The sequence below is a fragment of the Myotis daubentonii genome, chromosome 6 (genome assembly GCF_963259705.1).
Source record: "Myotis daubentonii chromosome 6, mMyoDau2.1, whole genome shotgun sequence".
Taxonomy (NCBI): Eukaryota; Metazoa; Chordata; class Mammalia; order Chiroptera; family Vespertilionidae; genus Myotis; species Myotis daubentonii.
This window is the reverse complement of record NC_081845.1, coordinates 93,791,907-93,814,059: the sequence shown is the minus strand read 5'-3', so window position 1 is coordinate 93,814,059 and position 22,153 is coordinate 93,791,907. Positions and strand designations below refer to the sequence as shown.

Genomic DNA, 22,153 nt, shown 5'->3' with positions numbered 1-22,153 from the left:
ACAGTGGGTAACTGTTAGATATTTGTCCAGGGAATGAATAACATGCTTCCAGAAGACTCAGGACTCGAGATAAAATAAATGCACGTGGATTGAACCTCGTAGGGACCCTTAGCACTCCGTCTTCCTGTAGGGGAAGGGAAAGCCCCGCCCCCACTCGGCTACAGACCCGGTGACGCAGCGGCGCGGGGCACACTGATTGGACGACTGGGAGGATTTCTGAAGTCGCGTTTGAGATCTCGCGATTCCGTGGAGTCGGCGCTGGCTGTGTGCGTCATTTCCGGCGGCGCGGTCGCGCAGTTGCCAACAGAGTGCCAACGGCCTGCAGAACAACATGCCGAAGTGAGTGGGGGCCTGAGTCTGGGGGTGTTCGCGGTCACAGTCACTAGTTGGGGCCCCGGGAGCGAGTGCAGAGCGGGTTCTGGTTCCTGAAACTTCTAGGGAAGCGGGAGGGTCTGGGAAGGGAAGGAGGCCGGGGGGAGAGGGCGGGCGGGGGGGTTCTGGATGTTTCGCGTTTGGCAACAAAAAAGCCTGGTTTATGTAAGGATCCTTTGACATGTACTAATCGTTACTAGGTTTTTTAATTTTTTACCTTCAGTGAACAGCACTTCGGGGAATGGGCATCGATGAACAACTAGTTGTCATCTCTTTTTCTCTACTTTCCATCTCTTTCCAGGTTTTATTGTGACTACTGCGATACATACCTCACCCATGACTCTGTAAGTTGCCTTTCTTTTCAGTTTCGCAAAACCTTATATGTAATAAGTTAGACCTTTTTATTTTTTATATGTAAGTTTATGGTTTTCATTTTGCTGAGGTTTAAGGGCTACTGCGTGGAGAAAATAATTTGAGGTGTTTATTTTTCTACCCTTCCTGTAACTGTTTTCAGAATTTGAAGTTATGAGTCTTCCAACAGTCAGTGTTTTCACTGGAGACCCAAAATAATAAAGCTTTAGCAAATTTGAAGATAAAAAAAAGTATGTGATAAGTAAAAATCCAGGAAAGATTGTCCTAAAACTCAAATATCTGATTGTGTCAAGGTGACTCAAATGTTTGATTTGATAAAATTGGAAATGCCTAAATTTGAAACTGAGTACTTGAAAAAACTTTTTTGTCTGTAGCTCTCTGCAGCAATTACAGGCTTTTTGTTTGTTTGTTTTTAATCCACACCCGAGGATATTTTCCCATTGATTCTTAGAGAGCATGGAAGCGGGAGAGACATTGAGTGAAACATCGATGTGAGAGAGACGCATGGATTGGTTGCCTCCTGGATGCGCCCCAACCAGGGCCCTGGCAGGCATCTGCAACTGCGGTGCATGCCCGCTTGACTGGAATTGAAACGGGGGTCCACAGGCCGACACTATCCACTGAGCCAAACCAGCTAGGGTCACAGAATTTTTTAAATTAATTTTTTAGAGAGGAAGGGAGAGGGAGAAAAAACATTGATTTCCTATTCCATTTGTTTATTCATTGGTTGCTTCTTTTTTTAAAAAAAAATGGTTTTATTAATTTTCAGAGCGAGAGGAAGGGAGAGTGAGAGAGAGAGAGAAACATCGATTGGCTGCCTCCTACATGGCCCACACAGGAGATTGAGCCCACAACCCAGGCATGTGCCCTGCCTGGGAATTGAACTGGAAAGGTCTTGGTGCGTGGGTAGACGCTCAACCACTGAGCAGCACTAACTGAGCTCATTGGTTGCCTCTTGTATGTGCCCTGACTGGAGATTGAACACAAAACTTTGGTGTATTGGGACAGTGCTCTTAACTAACTGAGCTACCTGGCCAGGGCTGAAACAGAGTATTTTAATTTGATTAAAAACTGCTTTACAAATAATAACAATTCAAGTTTGAATATTTACTGTGTCAGGTAGGGTTCCAAATGCTTTACATGTATTGTTTCATTTAATGTTCATGATAATCCTTTGAGGTTAGTATTATCTCCATTCTACAGAGGAGGAAACTGAGGCACAGTGTGGCTAAATAACTGACTGATGTCACAAAACCTGTAAGTTGTAGGGAGCTAGACAGTCTTCTACAGAGCTTCTATGCTGGCAGCTCTCAAACTTTTTTGTCTCATAGTCCCTTTACATTCTTAAAAATTACCGATTGTTAAAAAAATTAGTAGGTTATGTGGGTTATAACTATTAACATTTGCTATATTTGAAATTAAATCAAAAATTTAAAAATACTTATTTTTTCAGGTAACAAGTATTTTTTTTAGATATATTTAAATATAAAAATATTCCTAGCTGGTTTGGCTCAGTGGATAGAGCATTGGCCTTCGGACTGAAGGCTCCTGGGTTCAATTCCAATCAAGGGCACATACCTTGGTTGCAGGCTCCTCCTTGGTCCAGGCCCTGGTCGGGGCATGTGCAGGAGACGACCAATCGATGTGTTTCGCTCTGTCTTTCCCTCTCTCTTCCACTCTCTCTAAAAATCAGTGGAAAAATATCCTTGGTGAGGATTGAAGAAATATATGTAATAAGTGTGAGTGTATGTGTGTGTGTATACACACATGTATATATAACTATATTTTTAGGTAGCAATAATATGCTTTTTACTTGTAACACAAGTAACATTTTAAAAGTGGAAAGTAGCTATTTTTTCAAAGCAAAAAATTACTATGAGGAATGGCGTTTTAACATTTTTGCAAACATCAGTAATGTATCACTTAATGGAAGACATCTGAATTCTCATCTCCATTATATCTGCTGCACTATGTTTTGGTTGTAGTATATGAAGAATCCAACCTCACATGTATATAGAGTTGAAAAACAGAAGAGTACTTCAATGGATTTCTTAAATCATTGTAGATATTCTTTAATACTTTATATTTCTGCACCAAAACTCAACTCGGTTAGTTGCAGTGTGGAATCTGAAAACATCAAACTTTCTATACTTGGTTACATTAAAATTTACTGGTCTCTCTTACACTCTGAGTGAATCTTTTTACCATGCATGATTTTGTAACATGCTTTGGTTATTTGGAAAATACTATTTCACTCAGTTTTCCAGGTCTTCCAGGTATTGACACATTTGGTTACATAATATAACAATTCACATTGATTAATGTCACAATTTAATTAGAAATGGCTTTTAAATATTTGGAAGCTGGCAAGCTTGTGGTGGTAGATCAGGTTTTCTAAAATTCTGATTTGTTTTTTTGAAAGGTCAAATTTTTAAACACTGATTGCTTTTTTGGAAGAAGGGAGAGAGAAACATTGATGTGAGAGAAACATTGATCAGTTGTCCTCGTTACACACCCTGAGGATCAAACCGGCAACCTTTTGGTGTACAGGATGGTGCTCCAACTATCTGAGCCACCCGGTCAGGGCTATTCCATTTATTTTTGAGAAATCTGAATAGCCAGTTTGTTACTTAATTCTTTCAAATAAAATACTGTTCCATGAAAGAGGCAGCTGGTAGAGCTCACAACTTGAACAGTAGCATGCCTGCTTTTCTTTGACATGGTGTATTTTGGCATGCAGCAGAAGTGCTTTGACAAAATATTTCCCATTTTGTCCCCCAGAATATTAAAAAGACGTGAACTTTAGGGTAGAGATTTAATAAAATTAACAATTTTACTGCTTCATCAAGGTTCTGAATGATGTTATAGATGTCCTGGAGGAAACTTTTTCAGTTAAGTTTGTGTTAGTAGTGGCTTTCCTGTAGATCCCCAGTCGTTTTGTTTTGTTTTGTTTTTTGTCCCTAACCTCCTCTCTAAGTCATTTGGACAATTTTGATGTTATGAAATTGTTAGTGAGGGGGCTGCTCCTTTCTGTCCTTTTTCAGCACTATTTTTATATACCTACGCACCTTGCTAATGCCAGAATTCAGAAAATTGAAAGGTATGTCTTTATAATAAATGTCTCTGTATGAGGAGCATCAGGAACCCTTGTACTGTTCGAACATGATAGCTTGTGAAAATATGACATTTTCATGGTGATTGAAGGAGTTCCCTGTGGTGGACTTTGAGATGTATAAAACATTCAGTGCTTAATTTTGGAACTTTTACTGGTTCCTAGGCATGATTTTGTTATTAGGCTTGAGGCATTATTGTTGTAAGAATAGTGTAAGCAGTGGCTCGGGAGACAGGGAATAGTATTTTGAAATGTGGACCGCCCATGTGATACTGGTCATATCTGCTGCCAGTGAAGCAATCATTCAGAGCGGACATACCAGTAGGAGGTGGTTAGGCAGCCATGGGGAGCATCTCAATGAAATCTGAATTCCAGGCCTGAGTTTGCCACTTACCAGCTGTAGGTTTTGAGACAAGTTCTTAAGCATAAAGAAATGGTAATAATCTTGTGGTATTCTAAAAATCAATTTTATTATAATTTATGTTCAGTTAAATGCAAACTTTTTAAGTGTACAGTTTGAGGACCTGTGAAGTGATTACAGCTTGGTGGATATGTCAAAATAGAGAACATTTCCATCACCTCAGAAAGTTCCCTTGTGTTTCTTTTCAGTAAGTCCCCTACACCTCTAACTCTGACTGATCTGGTTTTTACTAAAGACCAGCGTTACTAATTTTAAAACTTCATTTAATGGCCCAGCCTGTGTGGCTCAGTGGTTGAGCATTGACCTATGAACCAGGAGGTTAGGGTTCGATTCCCGGTCAGGGCACTTGCCCGGGTTAGGGGCTTCATCCCCAGTGTGGGACTTGAAGGAGGCAAGCGATCAGTGATTCTCTCTCATCATTGATGTTTCTATCTCCCTCCCTCCTTCCCTCTACCTTCCTCTCTGAAGTCAAAAGAAATATATATTTTCAAAAAAGAAACATCAGTGGTGAGAATCATTGATCAGCTGCCTTCTGCATGCCTCTTACTGGGGATCGAGCCCACAGCCCAGGCATGTGCCCTGATCGGGAATCGAATCGTGACCTCCTGTTTCATAGGTTGCTGCTCAGCCACTGAGCAACACTGGCTGGGCTCATCATTGATATTTCTATCTCCATTTCCCTGCCTCTCTGAAATCAATAAAAATATTTTAAAAACTTCATATGAATGGAATCTTATAGTATATACACTCTGCTTGTGTCAAATTTCTTTTGCTTAGCATGTTTTTGAGATTAATCCATATTGCATGTATCAGTACTTTCTGATTAGTATATTTAACATGCTAGTGTGATTTTCATGAAGATTGAGACACAGCTTGTAAAGAACATAGCATGGTGTCTGGCATGTAGTAAATGTTAAACATTAACTTAAAAAAACAAAAGATTAAATATATGGAGTTTCTATTATGTCAATTTTATTCCAATAAAGCTGTTAATGAAAGAACAGAAGGATTCATGGGCTGGAGACAAAGGTCTTTGTGTGATCATATAAAGTCTTTCTTTTTTTTCTGTTTTGTGTTGTTTTTAATATATAAAGTCTTTATTCTAGACCCACAATCATTTAAAAGAATATATTCTTATAAGTAGTGTTACTTAAATATGTGTAAGTTATTTTTTAAATTTTTGCCATGGAAGGGCATTAAAATAGGATCAGGGGTTGTAAACTTTTTCTTAAAATGCCAGGTTATAATTATTTTAGGTTTATGGGCCATAACATACAGTCTTCATTGCAATTAGTTGACTCTCGTAGAGAGAAGAAATGGACAATACATAAACAAATTAATGTGGGCGTGTTCCAGTAGTTTTTTTACAGAATCCGATTCTGCCCATAGGCCACAGCTTGCTGACCCTTGTTTGGCTAAAAACACAGTAGATAAATTACCATAGTACATTGTTGGCTAATGTTTATAAGTGATGCATTAGCTAAAGCTGCTAAAGGTAGCCAGGCCACCTCTATATAAAGGTAAGGCTTTATAAAATCACTAGTTTTGGAAATTTGTTTCTGTGACTGATATAATCTTTTTGCTTTATAGCCATCTGTGAGAAAGACACACTGCAGTGGTCGGAAACACAAAGAGAATGTGAAGGACTACTATCAGAAATGGATGGAAGAGCAGGCTCAGAGCCTGATTGACAAAACAAGTACGTTTCAGTCTCTTGTTCTGGTGGTAAAATGGTCCCATTCTTTCTTGTCCCTGTGTCTCTGTTGTTTTTCACAGAAGCAACTCATTCTGAATGATAAATAGAAGCGTTCTGTGTTAAATGAAAGAAGTGGAAGGTCATTGGTTTCCCAGGGATATAGGAACACATTAATATTAATTATTGAGGTTAGAGCAATTAGGTATTAGACTGGGAAGTGGGACAGAAGAGAATGAGTTGCCTAATATTTCTTTATTGATGTGGGCCAGATTTTGTAGCAAATTTATATAAAACCTCCTTTGTAGTGATCCATAGTTTTTATTTATTATAAAATAAATCATACTTGTCTATTTGAAACATGGCCTTTCTTAAGTATTCATTGTACTCAGATCTGGCAGGCAAATGTGGACTTTGATTGTGATGTGATTTTTTTTTTTTTTTAAGCAAAAACTATTATGGAAAGTTTCAAACAAGTTTAATGAGTGAATCTCCCATGGCCGCTGCTCCCCAACCATTCCCATTGCCCAGCATCACCTACAGCAGTCTTGTTTCATTTATACCAAAGCAAGAGCCTGAAGGTTCTCAAACTTAGCACTATTGACATTGGGGCTGCATAATTCTTTGTTGTGGGGGATGTCCTGTGCATTGTGGCATGTTCAGCAGTAACTCTAGCATCTACCCACTAGTAACAACTCCCAGTTGTGACAACTGAAAATACCTCCACATATTGTCTAGTGTCCCCAAGGAGGCAAAATTGCACTGGTTGAGAGCCACCAAATACCTTCACCTTGTCCCTTTATCCCTCCTAGATTATTAAGGAGGAAATCTCAGATATTGTCCCATTTTATTTGAAAAAATAAGTTATAATGTAATCTTTTTCTCTATTTGAAAAGATATTGGACATTTCTTGGCATTAAAGGTTAGCATTATACTTGTTTAGTTATTTTTTGTAGATAGGAAAAGAATTTAGGATGAGTAAACGTTTTTGTTTTTAAACATATTTTATTGATTTTTTTAGAGAGAGGAAGGGAGAGGGATAGAGAGAAACATTGATGAGAGAGAAACATCTATCAGCTGCCTCTTGCACACTCCCTACTGGGGATGTGCCCGCAACCAAGGTACGTGCCCGCAACCAAGGTACATGCCCTTGACCAGAATCGAACCTGGGACCCTTGAGTCTGCAGGCCAACACTCTATCCATTGAGTCAAACCGGTTAGGGCGAGTAAACGTTTTTGATGGAGGACTTTTGGAGGAGAGGAGGCAAGCGCTCAGGAGCACACCACATCATGGCCATGATTATGTTGACATTGAGTTGGCTACTAACTCACTCTTTTCAGACTTTAAAAGCTGTTCTTTTCTTCAGGGTGTGGGTGGTGCCTTATTGGGATATGATGCCTTAAAGAGCACAGGCTCAATTGAAAGGCTAATGAATAGCTGTTCATAAGTAGCTACTCTAGGTCAATATTTTGGAATTATCAGTGATTTACTTGAATAATTTGACCTTCTGCACTGGTGGTGTAGCAGGATGTGGGGAAGCTGCCTGGGTTGCAGACTACACTGCATTGGGAAGGACTTACATTCAGGAATAGACTTCTATGAGTGTGTATTTTTGTATTTACTTGTGACTCCTTTTTAAAACAAAATATAAATAATCTTCAGTCTTGTTTTAATTTGTGCCTAATATTGTCTGAAAAAAAGTAAGAGTTGGTTGTATTGGACATTATTTTAGGATCATAATCTCCCTCCTGTCAGGCTCTTGCTTTGAAATCTGTGTTTCTGTCATGTCTCTTGGCTTGGTGCGTTCATTGTAAAACTGGTAAACCAAACAATACATTGTTTTGACTTAGGACAGCACATATAGGAAGGATGGAAGTTTATAATGCCTGGTTTTTGGACAGGTATCATACATTTTCAAACAAAACTGAATGGCTTGAATTGGTTATAAACCACATCTACAGATTAAAGGTTATTGCTTCTCTTTGGTAAGCATTGATAGGTAGGAGGTTTTCATTTCAATCTCCCGTAGTTAATTCAGCCATAGAAACACTAAATAAAAACAGTTAAATAAGAAAACCCAAATCAGTAAACCAATCAATTGCAATTTTAGCTGGTGAGTACCTAAAGTTGATTTTAAAACCATAGAGGCTGGGAGCATTCATTACTGCAGAAAGCACCTCAAATCAGAGAAAGATGGGGGCTGGATGGGGCCCAGGCACTGGGCTTTGCCCTCTTGTACTGAGCACAGGCCCACACCCATGCACCAGGCTTGCACCCTGACCTCCTCTCCCTGGAGTAAATGAACACTCCAGCACCAGCACACTCATCTGTCTGGATGACTGCTCAAGGCTGATCCCCGTAGCCCTCCCCTAAGCATGCAGAAGGCCCTGCACTCCGCATCCATTGAAACCTCCATGTAAGGACCAGCAATGAGTGTCCCCTTTTAGTGAAATCTCTTCTCCTCCACCCTGGCATTCACCCCAAGGCATTCCCCAATGCAGCAGCCCTGAGAGTGCACTGGTGGAGAAAGTCGTGTGGACAGGACTCAGTGACCAGAGATGTGGCCTTCAGTCGAGGCGTGTGTACAGTCCTGAGGGACTTAGCCGGGAGGGGGCAGAGGAATACATTCTCAGGTCCCTCCTTCAGCCCTCAGATCTCCTGCTTGTAGCTCCATTAGCCAAATAAGTGCTTAGCTGGACACTTATGCGAAAAATTATTTGCTGTTGATGTGAGTTATAAGTTTTAGTTATTGTCATGCATTTTTTCTTTAAATTGTATTTTTTTCTTCTTTTTTTATTTTTACAGAATTTATAGGGTAACATTAGTTAATGAAATTATATAGGTTTCAAATGTACAATTCATCTGTATATTGTATTGTGTGCTCACCAACTACAGTCAAGTCTGGCGTCCTGCATTCTTATTCACTGAATCTGGCACAGCCCTAGCAGAGACCACCCTACTCTGCACACACACTCAGGAGCCCAGGAGGGTGTTACATTTTGAATGTGACAGGAGGGACAGCCCTTGAGCAGGGATGGGGCCCTTGGTAAACCCCCAGTCACCACTCACAGAATGCCAGGCCTATGTCTCCTATCTACCTGTTTCACCAGAATCATGGTAAACATGTTTGAATACGTAGCAACCAGCATAGAACTTATGCTTCAAAAAAAACCCCACAAAAACCATAGAGGCTACGCAGCCGGCATGGCTCAGTGGTTGAGCATCGACCTATGAACCAAGAGGTCACGGTTCGATTCTGATCAGGGCATATGTCCGCATGGCATACAGGAAGCAGCCGATCAATGATTCTCTCTCATTAATTTTTCTTTCTCTCCCTCTTCCTCTCTGAAATCAATAAAAATACATTAAAAAATATCCTATCTAATAAAAGAAAAACATGGTAATTAGCGTACAACCGCTACCCTTCCCACTGGCTAATCAGGGCGATATGCAAATTAACTGCCAGCCAAGATGGCGGCCGGCAGCCAGGCAGCTGGAAGCGAACATGAGGCTTGCTTGCTTCAGTGATGGAGGACTCCAACATTCCCCGCCTGCCTTGCCGGCCTCTGAGCTTGCAGTTTGAAACATTGTAACAAATATAGAAGCTAAACAAAACTCCAGAAACCTGCTTTAGTCAGCCAGGCTTCAGCCAGCAGGACCGCAACATTGTTTCAAATACAGAAGGTAAACAAAGGCCAGAAACCTGCTTTAGCAGCCGAGGCCTAAGAGCTGGAGCCAAGCCTCAGAGCTAAAGCTGGCCCAGAATAAAAAAAAAAAAAGGTGTGGTTGGGAGCTTCAGTCACTCGCCAGCCTGAAAACCGCCCTCAGCCCCTCACCCAGACTGGCCAGGCACCCCAGTGGGGACCCCCACCCTGATCCAGGACACCCTTCAGGGCAAACCAGCCGGCCCCCACCCGAGCACCAGGCCTCTATCCTATATAGTAACAGGGTAATAAGCCTCCTGGCACCGGGATCAGCATGACAGGGGGCAGCGCCCAAACCCCCTGATTGCCCTGTGGCTCTGTGTGTGACAGGGGGCGGGGCCACAACCTCCCTATCGGCCCTGCTCTGTTCCTGACAGGGGAAGGTGCCCCAACCCTCTGATCAGCCCTGCTCTGTGCCTGATAGGGGGGAGCTCCCCACCCCCCTGATCACCCTGCGGCTCTGTGTGTGACAGGGTGCAGCGCCCCAACCCCCTGATCGGCCCTGCTCTGTGGGTGATAGAGAGCGGCGCCCCAACCCCCCCACGGGCCCTGCTCTGTGTGTGATGGGGTAGAGCCATAACCTCCCCATCGGCCCTGCCCTGAGTGTGACAGTGGCGGCGCCCCAACCCCCTGATCGGCCCTGCTCTGTGGGTGACAGGGGGGAGCTCCTCAACCCCCTGATCGGCCCTGCTCTGTGAGTGGCAGGGGGGAGCTCCTCAACCCCCTGATTGGCCCTGCTCTGTGTGTGACAGGGGGGAGCTCCTCAACCCCGATTGGCCCTGCTCTGTGTGTGACAGGGTACGGAGCCCCAACCCCCCTGATGGGCCCTGCTCTGTGCATGACAGGGGGCAGCGCCCCAACCCCCTGATCCGCCCTGCTCTGTGTGTGACAGGGGGCGGTGCCCCAACTCTCCTATTGGCCCTACTCTGTGAGTGACAGGGGGAGCTCCTCAACCCCCTGATCGGCCCTGCTCTGTGAGTGACAGGGGGGAGCTCCTCAAGCCCCTGATTGGCCCTGCTCTGTGTGTGACAGGGGGGAGCTCCACAACCCCCTGATCGGCCCTGCTCTGTGTGTGACAGGGTATGGAGCCCCAACCCCCCTGATTGGCCCTGCTCTGTGCGTGACAGGGGGTGGCGCCGCAACTTCCCTATCGACCCTGCCTTGAGTGTGACAGGGGGCGGTGCCCCAACCCCAAAATCGGCCATACCCTGAACGTGACTAGGGATGGCATCGCAACCTCCCGATCCGCCCTGCTCTGTGCATGACAGGGGGCAGCGCCCCAACTCCCCAATCGGCCCTGCTCTGAGCCCGACCAGGGGCTGCACCTAGGGATTGGGCCTGCCCTCTGCCACCCGGGAGCAGGCCTAAGCCAGCAGGTCGTTATCTCCCGAGGGGTCCCAGACTGCGAGAGGGCACAGGACGGGCTGAGGGACCCCTTCCCCTCCGCCCCCCGAGTGCACAAATTTTTGTGCACCAGGCCTCTAGTAAATGAATAAAACCATAGAGGCTATGATGTGGTAATCTTAGATGATTGCTATTTAGAATGAAATAAGTGGGACCATTAAAAATTAAAAGAAACTAGTTATTTTAGTAAATGAGTTGTTGAATTCTTATTCACTGTGTGTTTTTTTTCTCACTTTATAGCTGCAGCATTTCAGCAAGGAAAAATACCTCCTACTCCATTCTCAGCTCCACCTCCTGCAGGGGCGATGATCCCACCTCCCCCCAGTCTTCGTAAGTTTATAACATTTTTATCTTAAGGGGTGTAATTGGGCAGATTGTACTTTGATCATGTTAGATTATCTCATAGTGGGCTTTAAAATCCTCATTGAATGAATACATAGTAACAGAAAACAGCTTTAGTGGTATAATTTCTGAAATATTTTTAGTTACCTTCTGATTGCATTATTACTGGAATATTGTATTTGTGACATCCCATGTGGGTCTGAGATAGATTCAGTGGAAAGCTCAGGATGTATGTGTGATTGGATGAGCTAATATATAAAGAGGTATTGCTCAGTATATTAAATTACTTCTTTTTTTTTTTTTTTAGCATAATAGGTTTTTATTTTTATTTATTTATTTATTTTTTATTAAATCTTTATTGTTCAGATTATTACATTTGTTCCTCTTTTTTTCCCCCCCCATAACTCCCCTCCTCCCAGTTCCCGCCCCACCCTCCGCCCTCACTCCCCACCCACTGTCCTCATCCATAGGTGCACGATTTTTGTCCAGTCTCTTCCCACATCTCCCACACCCCTTTCCCCCCCAAGAATAGTCAGTCCATTCCCTTTCTATGTCCCTGATTCTATTATAATCAACAGTTCATTCTGTTCATCAGATTATTTATTCACTTGATTCTTAGATTCACTTGTTGATAGATGCATATTTGTTGTTCATAATTTGTATCTTTACCTTTTTCTTCCTCTTCCTCTTCTTAAAGGATACCTTTCAGCATTTCATATAATCCTGGTTTGGTGGTGATGAACTCCTTTAGCTTTTCCTTATCTGTGAAGCTCTTTATCTGACCTTCAATTCTGAATGATAGCTTTGCTGGATAAAGTAATCTTGGTTGTAGGTTCTTGGTATTCATCACTTTGAATATTTCTTGCCACTCCCTTCTGGCCTGCAAAGTTTCTGTTGAGAAATCAGCTGACAGTCGTATGGGTATTCCCTTGTAGGTAACTGAGTTTCTTTCTCTTGCTGCTTTTAAGATTCTCTCTTTGTCTTTTGCTCTTGGCATTTTAATGATGATGTGTCTTGGTGTGGTCCTCTTTGGATTCCTTTTGTTGGGGGTTCTCCGCGCTTCTTGGACCTGTAAGTCCATTTCTTCACCAGGTGGGGGAAGTTTTCTGTCATTATTTCTTCAAATAGGTTTTCAATATCTTGCTCTCTCTCATCTTCTGGCACCCCTATAATTCTGATGTTGGTACGCTTGAAGCTGTCCCAGAGGCTCCTTACACTATCCTCGCATTTTTGGATTCTTTTTTCATTTTGCTTTTCCGGTTGGATGTTTTTTGCTTCCTCGCATTTCAAATCATTGACTTGATTCTTGCGCTCCTCTGGTCTGCTGTCGGGCGTCTGTATAATATTCGTTATTTCAGTCCGTGTATGCTTAATTTCTAGTTGGTTCCCCAATATAAGATCGAGGGTCTTATTAGTTTTCGTGTAGATCTCATTAAGTTTATCGACAGCTTCTAAACAGTTCTTGAGAGACCTTAAAAGTGTGGTTCTGAACTCTATATCTTCCATTGACAATTTTGTCCTGTTTCTTTGTCTCCGCATTTTGTTATGCTTCCTTGGTGCACCCCCTAGTGGCCTTTGTTCGAAGTCTTATAGATAAATCTTGATTGTTGTAGCTAATTCCAGGGAGGGTTTGACCTCCAGGCCAAGTGGCTATGAGAATCAGCTGTGTCAGCAGTGAGAGAACTTCTGTCCTCTAGGGAGGTGCTAATCTAGCCTTTGCCTGAGGCTATCCGGCAAATGCGTCTGTGCAGGGCTTGGGCGGGGCAGGTCGCACAGGATCAACAGGGTGGGCCGGAGAGAGCAGTTATGGCGGCTCTCAGTCCTGTCGCAAGGGGCTCTGCCTCTCTGAGTCTCAGCACCCGCTGCAAAGCTGGGAGAGAAAGCTGCACTCGCTCTGACCGAAGCCAGACAGTCCCGCTTCTCCCATTTGAGTCTGGGTCCCTAAAGACTCGCCTGTATCTGGAGCTCAGAGTCTGCGACTCCCTCCCGATTGAAAACGCCAACCGCGCCCTCCGCCGCCAGCCCGCTCCGCACACTCCGTACCTCAGAATTTGACTTCACCACTGCGCCTCCTCTGAGTGTCCGTGTGCGTTTCTCTTTCCTCCTAGTTGTAGGACTTCCACTCAGCCAGCGTTCCTGTGGTTCTGGGTGATGTCCGTTCCGTGTTTTAGTTTCACTTTTGAAGTAGTTGTTCAAAGCAGCAAACTCTGGCGTTAACCTATGCCGCCATCTTGGTTCTCTATATCTAAATTACTTCTATGAACATAACACTGTGCTGGGGTCCAACCCCAGCAGGTCCAGGGGTTCCCAAAGGTGTAGACGGAGTCGGCGAAGAAGGAATGACACGGAGACAGCGTTCAGTTGATCAGCAGCCTAGCCAGGATCTCCACCCAAGTTCTGGTCTGGATCTCCAGCCAAGTTCTTCTGTCTCTAGGTTCTGTGTGGGTTCTGTGTCTAGGTTCTGTCTCTAGGTTCTGTGTCTCTTGGTTCTGTCTTCTAAGTTCTGTCTCCTGTTGTCTTGTTACATCTGTATTTATACCAGTTGATTCCAATCCTATCAATCTCTATTCCAAAGGTTAGGGCGTTTCTTATCTCCATTCCAGGGAGTAAAGATTATGTAGCTTAAGCATGATTGTTCGTAGTTAAAGTGATTAATTACCCACCTGGCACTTAGTTAAGGGGTTTTATTCCCTCCCTAACTTCAGGGGAAAATCCCTACCTGGGGAAACAACCTTTCTCAGAGAGGTGACCTTGGTTAAAACACATAGTGCCAAGAAGGTGAGCAAACATATTAAGAACAGTATGCCATATATGCCAGGTCCCTTGAAACAGCAAGGATGGACCGGCTCCCGGCAACACTGGAGGCTAGAAGTCGCTGATAAACTCAGTATTCCTATTTTCTAACCCACTTAATACCAATAATACAGGTACGGTGCATGAAATTTGTGCACGGGTAGGGTCCCTAGGACTGGCTGGCGATCAGGGTCAATCCGGGCCTTCAGGCTGCCAGCCGGGGCCTGCCTTCATTCCACGCTCCCCCCTGGTGGTCAGCACACGTCATAGCAAGCAATCGAACTCCCAGTCTCCCAGCCAAACTCCAGTGGGGACAATTTGCATATTAGGCTTTTATATATATAGATATATACCTTGCAAAAGACAAGAATTGTGTAGTTGAAAGAGGAGTAGGTCAAAGGCCTCTTCTCTCTGGGAAGGTTTGTTGTTTCTGTATGATAGACAAGGAAATTGAGTAACTATGTTTTTTGGCTCTTCTGGAAGGTTTCAGATTGAAATTGAACTCAGAGACCTAAACTCAGTCCTATAAGTCAGCGATTGCCAACCGGTAGTTGCAGACCACTGGTGGTCCATGAGGTCCAACAGGTTGGCGACCTCTGGTTTAAGGAAACCTTTGTAGCGGTCGCCAACCGGTGGTCCGCAGACAGGTGGTGGTCCGTGAGGTCCAAAAGGTTGGCGACCGCTGCTATTAAGTGGTCATGGTTATAAACACAGAAGTAAGGAGGCTGTTTATAATAGGTTTGCACAGGTGGACCACTAATAGCCCACCAAAACTTTGTGGGCTCCCACCATCCTGGGACTGGCCAGGCCTCAGCTCACAACAGCTCTTACATCACCTCTCTCTCCTCTATTGTGACAGGCTGGCACTCAACTCCATTATTTTACTAGTATAATAGTCTGTGGTATGAATGTTTCAGAATTAACCTCACTGTTTCTTACTGATGGACATGTAAGTTGTTTTCAGTTGTTGCTGTTGCAAATGATACATCAGGAATATGTTTACATAGACATCTTTGTATTTTCAAAGAATCTTTTAAACCTGGGCTATGATTTTTAAAATCTGAAATTAGCCCTAACCGGTTTGGCTCAGTGGATAGAGCGTCGGTCTGCGGACTGAAAGGTCCCAGGTTCGATTCCGGTCAAGGGCATGTACCTTGGCTGCGGGCACATCACCAGTAGGGAGTGTACAGGAGGCAGCTGATGGATGTTTCTCTCTCATCGATGTTTCTAACTCTCTGTCCCTCTCCCTTCCTTTCTGTAAAAAATCAATAAAATATTCTAAATTAAAAAAATAAAAAATCTGAAATTAGGTACTTATGGTTTAAGTACATCAGCTTTTTATCAGTAGACAAGTGGATAAAAAAGCTGTAGTGGCCCTAGCCGGTTTGGCTCAGTGGATGGAGCATCGGCCTGTGGACTGAAGGGTCCCGGGTTCGATTCCAGTCAAGGGCATGTACCTTGGTTGCGGGCACATCCCCAGTAGGGGGTGTGCAGGAAGCGGCTGGTCGATGTTTCTCTCTCATCGATGTTTCTAACTCTCTATCCCTCTTCCTTCCTCTCTGTAAGAAATCAATAGAATATATTAAAAAAAAAAAAAAAAGCTGTAATGCCCTAGCTGGTTTGGCTCAGTGGATAGAGCATCAGACTGTGGACTGAAGGGTCCCAGGTTTGATTCCAGTCAAGGGCACATGCAGGCTCTATCCCCAGTAGGGGGCGTGCAGGAGGCAGCCGATCAATGATTCTCTCTCATCATTGATGTTTCTATATCTTTCTCTTCCTCTCCCTTCTTCTCTGAAATCAATAAAAGTAAAAATATTTTTTTTAAAAAAAGCTGTAGTACATTTATACCATGGAATACTATGCAGCAGTGAAAAAGAAGAATCTCTTACTCTTTGAGACAGCATGGAGGGTCCTGGAGAATATTAGGCTAAGTGAAATAAGCCAGTAAGAGAAAGACAAGTATCACATTATCTCACTCATGTAAAATCTAATGAACAAAATAAATGGATGAACTGAGTGGAACCAGAGACATGGAAGCATGGAACAAATTGCCGAATCTCTGAGGAAAGGCGGGGAGGGTGGGTGGGAGGTGATCAACCAAAGAACTTGTGTGCATTTATACATAACCCATGGTCACAGACAATAGGGTGGTGAAGGGGGGACAGGAGCAGGCTGGAGGGGGTTAATGGGGGGAAAATGGGGGCATATGTAATACTTTCAACATTAAAGATTTAAAAAAGAAAGAATTAACAACATAGTGACAGAGGGGAAAAAAAATCTGAAACCAGGTACTTTTGGTTTGAGTTCAGCTTTTTATCCAGAGTGCTTTAGAAGGTATAATATCCCCTTTTAAAAAATCAAGATTTTGGCATTTTTTTAACCTGAGTAATCTGACTTCATTTTATACTTCTGTCTAGATAGACTTGTTCCTGCTTTTCAGTCATAAAGTAACTAAAGTTCTGTGGCATGCTGCTTTTTGTGGATCTGCTGTTAAAAGACCATAAGAAGTTTATTGTTATAGGATTTGGACCAGATTATGAGGTGCTGTTAGTTTCATTAAGAAGATAAACTGATTCCCTGGCTGGCGTGGCTCAGTAGTTAAGCATTGACCTATGAACCAGGAGGTCACAGTTTGATTCCCAGTCAGGACACATACCTGAGTCTCGGGCTCAATCCCCAGTGGGAGGCGTGCATGAGGCAATGGATCAATGATTCTCTCTCATCATTGATATTTCTATATCTTTCTCCCTCTCTCTTCCTCTCTGAAATCAATAAAAATATATTTGAAAAAAATTTTTTAAAGTGCTGAAAGGAGATAAACTGTTCATGTATAAGCATATCTTAACCTCAGGCCCCATTTTTTATTTCAGCGGGTCCACCTCGCCCCGGTATGATGCCAGCACCCCATATGGGGGGCCCTCCCATGATGCCAATGATGGGTCCTCCTCCTCCTGGGATGATGCCAGTGGGACCTGGTAAGTTTGAATATCCTTCTAGAATGCTCCATTGTGTTTTAGTGCTCCATTTAAATATAATTCTTAATTGGCTATCTTACTGTATTGCAACAAATTAAATTTGGTGAATCTGTAATGCTTAAGAAAAATAAATATTTGGTTTATCAGTATAAATGGATGCTCCAAAGACATTGTGCTACTAAAAGCAGGATAAGGCATGCCTGGCTGGTGTGGCTCAGTGGTTGAGTATTGACTTATGAACCAGGAGTTCAATTCCTGGATGGGGCACATGCCAGGTTATTGGCTTGATCCCTGGTGGGGGGCATGCAGGAGACAGCCAATCAATGATTCTCTCTCATTGATGTTTTCTATCCTCTTCCTCTCCCTTCCTCTCTAAAACCAATAAAAACATTTTTAAAAATAAAATGAAATAAAAGCAGGATAAGGCTGCTTCTTTTTCTTTTCTTCTCCCTCCTGTTTCCTTGTGTCCTTCTGACTTTGGGCCATCTCTCTATATATATAAAAGCCTAAGCAACTGTTACGACTGGCCATTAGCTATGATAAGCACTGACACCCAGGGGGCAGACACTCAACACAGGAGCTGCCCACTGGTGGTTAGTGTGTTTCCACAGCCAACCTCCTGTGGTCTCTCCCCCCTGGCCGGCTGGTCCCAATCGGCCCCAATTGGGACTGGGCGAGACGGCCCAATTGGCCGAGAGGGACCCCACCCATGCACGAATTTGTGCACCGGGCCTCTAGTTTATAGGGAAGAGACAGGTAGATGAGCTTGTTCCACTGGGGCATAAAGGGAGGGGTAGATACATACTTGGGCTGCTACTTTCCTTGATTTTGATTTGGAGCAGAGTTAACTCCTGTTGCTGATTTTTAATCTTGGAGGTCAGTTAGGCCAAATTAGTATATGAAAAGCACTTAGGCCTGGTGGTTGGTCTTTTATTCAGGAAGAGGGAAAAACTTTTATCTCAAACGTTTTATTTTAACATAAACATAAATGTACATTAATTTGGAAATTTTCCTGATAACATGGTCAGGGCCTTTGCTTTAAGAACAAGTCTACTGATTGGAACACTATATATTTCTTGCATAAATCAATAAGCCATTACCCACAATGTATCCTTTATCAACTTTAGTTTCTTTTTTTAAAAAATATATTTTTATAGATTTCCAAGAGGAAGGAAGAGAGAGAGAGAGAGAGAGAGAGAGAGAGAGAAACATCAATGATGAGAGAGAATCATTGATCGGCTGCCTCTTGCACACCCCCTACTGAGGATGTGCCCGCAACCTGGGCATGTGCCCTTGACCGGAATTGAACCCGGAACCCTTCAGTCTGCAGGCCAACGCTCCATCCACTGAGCCAAACCAACTTCTGCGCATGGGTCACGAAGTTTCAATCGCACTGTATGTGCATGCCCGCACGTGGTATTTTGTGGAAGAGCCACATTCAAGGGGCCAAAGAGCCGCATGTGGCTCGCGACCCACAGTTTGCCGACCACTGGGCTAGGGCAACTTTAATTTCATTTTATATGAAATGGTTAGAGACCTTGTGAGGCAATCTAGTTCCAATCTTTTATGATCATCCTCACCTACCAAATATGTGAGCACTTTTGGGGGGGATGTTTTACCTGAGTCTTGCTAAATATCAACTTGGATTTCATAGAAACAGTTCTTTTTTTTACACTTGTATTTTATTTGCAGAATAGTTAAATTATGTAACTAGAGTAAATACAGCTGATGCAAGAAGCCTAGAGTTCAACTGGTAAGACAAGGTACAAAGTATTAGAATAGCTTCCTATACAGAAGTATGCTTACTGCTGGTATTATTTAGAGGGATGGGAGAGTTTAGGTAAAAAGAGTTCCTGTGTTGCTCTCTTTGAGCCCAAAACACAATCATTAAGTGACTTAGATGGCTTCTTTGGCATTCTTAAATCCGTCACAAGTTCAGATTCCTAGAGGGTTTGGTTGTGGTGAACTGGGAATGCATAACTAATCTAAGGAAGACTTCTATAACTCCGCTTTAGGCAGTGATTGACATTAGAGAATGCAAGTTGCTGTGGCCAGTTCTCCTGAGTATTTTGTTGTTATTTTTAGCCAGGATAAAATAATATGTTATGGGATTTGCATTGAAATAATGGAGTAGTTGGGGTGGGCATGGATAAGAATGGGTGGGGATGAGATAAATTGGCCTTGGGTGGATAATTGTTGACCCTGGATGATGGATACATGGAAATTCATTATTCTCTTTTTTCTTTCTATTCTGTGTGTGTTTGCACATTTCTATAATAAGTTGGAAAAGAATTCTAGATTTATTAGTAATTAGACCTGTTAATTTCCAATGTTGGCAACTAATTAAAAATAAATGCACTGTGGAGACCAAAGAAAACAAGTTTTCAGGGGCCTCGTTTTCAATCTTTGGTCTAGATCAGTTGTCTCTAAGAAATACTGAATGCTAGTTATGTTATGGTGGGCGTTTTTTGAAATAAGTTATCTAGTAGTTTAGTAGTATTCTCTATTCCTGTTGAAATTAATCTAAAAAAAACCTATATTCCTGTTGGGTTTTGTGTCTGCATATACTTTTGTTTTACTTTTTGTGATAAGGCTATGTTCAGCTTTGAATATAGTTTTCTCTTTAACCATTTATAGCAAGCCTTTAATCAAAATGATTTAGTTAAAAATAGGTAATTAAGGTAAAAATTGATATTTAAAAAGGAAATATATATAGCATGAAGATTATGAGACATAATAATAAAATGAATACCCGTGAACCCACCACCCAGCTGAGGATGTAGAACATTATCAGTTCCATGAAACTGCCTGTGTTTTCCCCCAACCTCTACCTCTCTGCTTGCCCTCCCTCCCATGGCTCATTAATTTGGCTAGTGTATTGATTTGACACTTTAATAAATTCATGAATAGTTCTAAAATGCATTAGAAAAAATATTTTTGTGTGTGTGCTAATTGTTATAAATCACATTATTGCCTAGTATTTGTCTTGTGACTTGAGCTAAGTATGGTTACTAACAGGTTCTCAGCGTGGGCCTCCTGCTCACCTTTCCTACAACTCCAAACAAATGCTTAGTGGTGAGATTGTCCTCTGTGCCTGTGTACATCCATGAAAATAGCTCCAGGTTATATGGTGGATAGAACTGATTAAAAGAGCTGACTAAGCCCTGACTGATTTGGCTCAGTGGATAGAGCATTGGGCTGCAGATTGAAGGGTCCCAGGTTCGATTCTGGTCAAAGGCATGTACCGTGGTTGCGGGCACATCCCCAGTGGCGGGTGTGCAGGAGGCAGCTGGTCGATGTTTCTCTCTCATCGATGTTTCTAACTCTCTATCCCTCTCCCTTCCTCTCTGTAAAAAAATCAATAAAATATATATTAAAAAAAAAAAAAGAGCTGACTAAATAACATGTGACTTAGTTGTGAATTTCCCTAAGTGAGAAAAAAGGTCAATTTAGGGAACTAGTGGTGCTTTCCCCCTTACTATCATTACATTATGATTCCCATATGGTTCTTGTGTTGACCTTTTGCTTTTTTGTTTGAGAATGTCTAAATATTTTAAAGATGTGATGAATTTGTTGCATTCTTTTGACAAGTATCTTTTTTTTTTTTTGCAGGGAGGGCTACTTTTTTTGTCTTTAATTGCAGTCCCGTCAAGGCTTCCCATAAGTAGTATTTTCTGACTCTCTTTTTTGTTTTCTTTGTTTTGTCCTGCAGCTCCTGGAATGAGGCCGCCTATGGGAGGGCACATGCCAATGATGCCTGGGCCCCCAATGATGAGACCTCCCGCCCGTCCCATGATGGTGCCCACTCGGCCCGGAATGACTCGACCAGACAGATAAGGAGAAAGGGGAGCCTCTTTCTATCAGGCTTGTTACTTGTTCTACTTCACAGGAGATCAAGGTGCTTATGACTCTGGGTGTTTTCTAGCAGCAGACAAGGAAGACTCACTCCCTCTTCCTCTGAGAGAATAGTTTTTGAGGGACAAAAAAAGCAATTTTCATTTGTATTGTGAAATGTGAAAATAAAATTGTCAACTCTTTTCGTTAAAAATGTGTTCCCTTTTTTCTCCCTCCTGTATTTGTGTATTATAAAGGAGATGAACTAGCTCAGTTGTTTCTCCAGCTTATTCTCTTTAGCATGCCCTCTGCATGACATTGTTTTTCCTTAGCTATAGAATGGGTCCCTTTGGACAGCCTGCCTTTAATTAATAAACTTTGCCTGTGCAAGATTTTTGTTATAACACTTGTAGAGCTTTTTGTTAATTAAAATAGTAAACAGCACAATTGGTTAATTTTTCACATGATTTAAACTTTGTGTAGTAAGTGAAAAATTTTATGCTGAGTAGGGAAAAAGACTTTCCAATGCGTGCACGTCAGCTAAGAATAGCAGGGATTGCCTTAACCTCAGCTTCTCTTTTCTTCCAGCTCTTCTTTTTCTTGAGTCTCAAATAGTCAAAAATCTTTCTATTAGCAATGATAAAATTAATTCATATTTCTGTGGTGCAGAAGTTTTTTTCAGAATATCATTTGTTATATCACTGGGCTATAAAGGTATGGTATTTTCAGAGAACCATCTGGAAAGTTAGTCATAGGCACTGTTCATATTCAACTCAGTGTAAAACCTAAACTATTTCACACTGCAAGTGGGAGTGAAAATTGTTATAGCCCCTGGGGAGGGCAATTTGGCAATATCAGAATTACCTATAGTCTTTGATTTAGCATTTCCATGTCTAGAAATATACCCTACGAATATACTTGCACATGTACGAGATGACATGTATATGATTATGCGTTGCAGCAGAAGGTACTAGTAGAAATAACATGTCCAATGAAAAGGGACTTAATTTATCAAGTACGATGGCATATACCATGCAGGTTAAAATAAAATAAAGAAGCCCTAGTAGATGTGGCTCAATTGGTTGGGCGCAATCCTGCACACCAAAGGGTTGCCAGTTTGATTTCTGGTA

At 42.5% G+C, this 22,153-nt stretch overlaps 1 protein-coding gene across 1 annotated transcript; it reads left to right on the top strand.

Moving 5' to 3' along the window:
* The first annotated feature begins 229 nt into the window (after positions 1-229).
* On the top strand, positions 230-21,427 carry SNRPC (small nuclear ribonucleoprotein polypeptide C). The gene is made up of 6 exons (XM_059701922.1): positions 230-339; positions 674-716; positions 5,868-5,976; positions 11,320-11,409; positions 17,085-17,189; positions 20,902-21,427. The coding sequence occupies exons 1-6, from the start codon at positions 332-334 to the stop codon at positions 21,024-21,026; spliced, it is 480 nt and encodes a 159-aa protein (XP_059557905.1). The 5' UTR covers positions 230-331; the 3' UTR covers positions 21,027-21,427.
* The last annotated feature ends 726 nt before the right edge of the window (positions 21,428-22,153 follow it).

What these genes read in the sequence shown, in the direction of transcription:
- SNRPC (XM_059701922.1), top strand. An exon ending in CATACCTCACCCATGACTCT is followed by an intron (nt 717 to 5,867) that starts GTAAGTTGCCTT and finishes TTTGCTTTATAG; the next exon opens with CCATCTGTGAGAAAGACACA. An exon ending in GAGCCTGATTGACAAAACAA is followed by an intron (nt 5,977 to 11,319) that starts GTACGTTTCAGT and finishes CTCACTTTATAG; the next exon opens with CTGCAGCATTTCAGCAAGGA.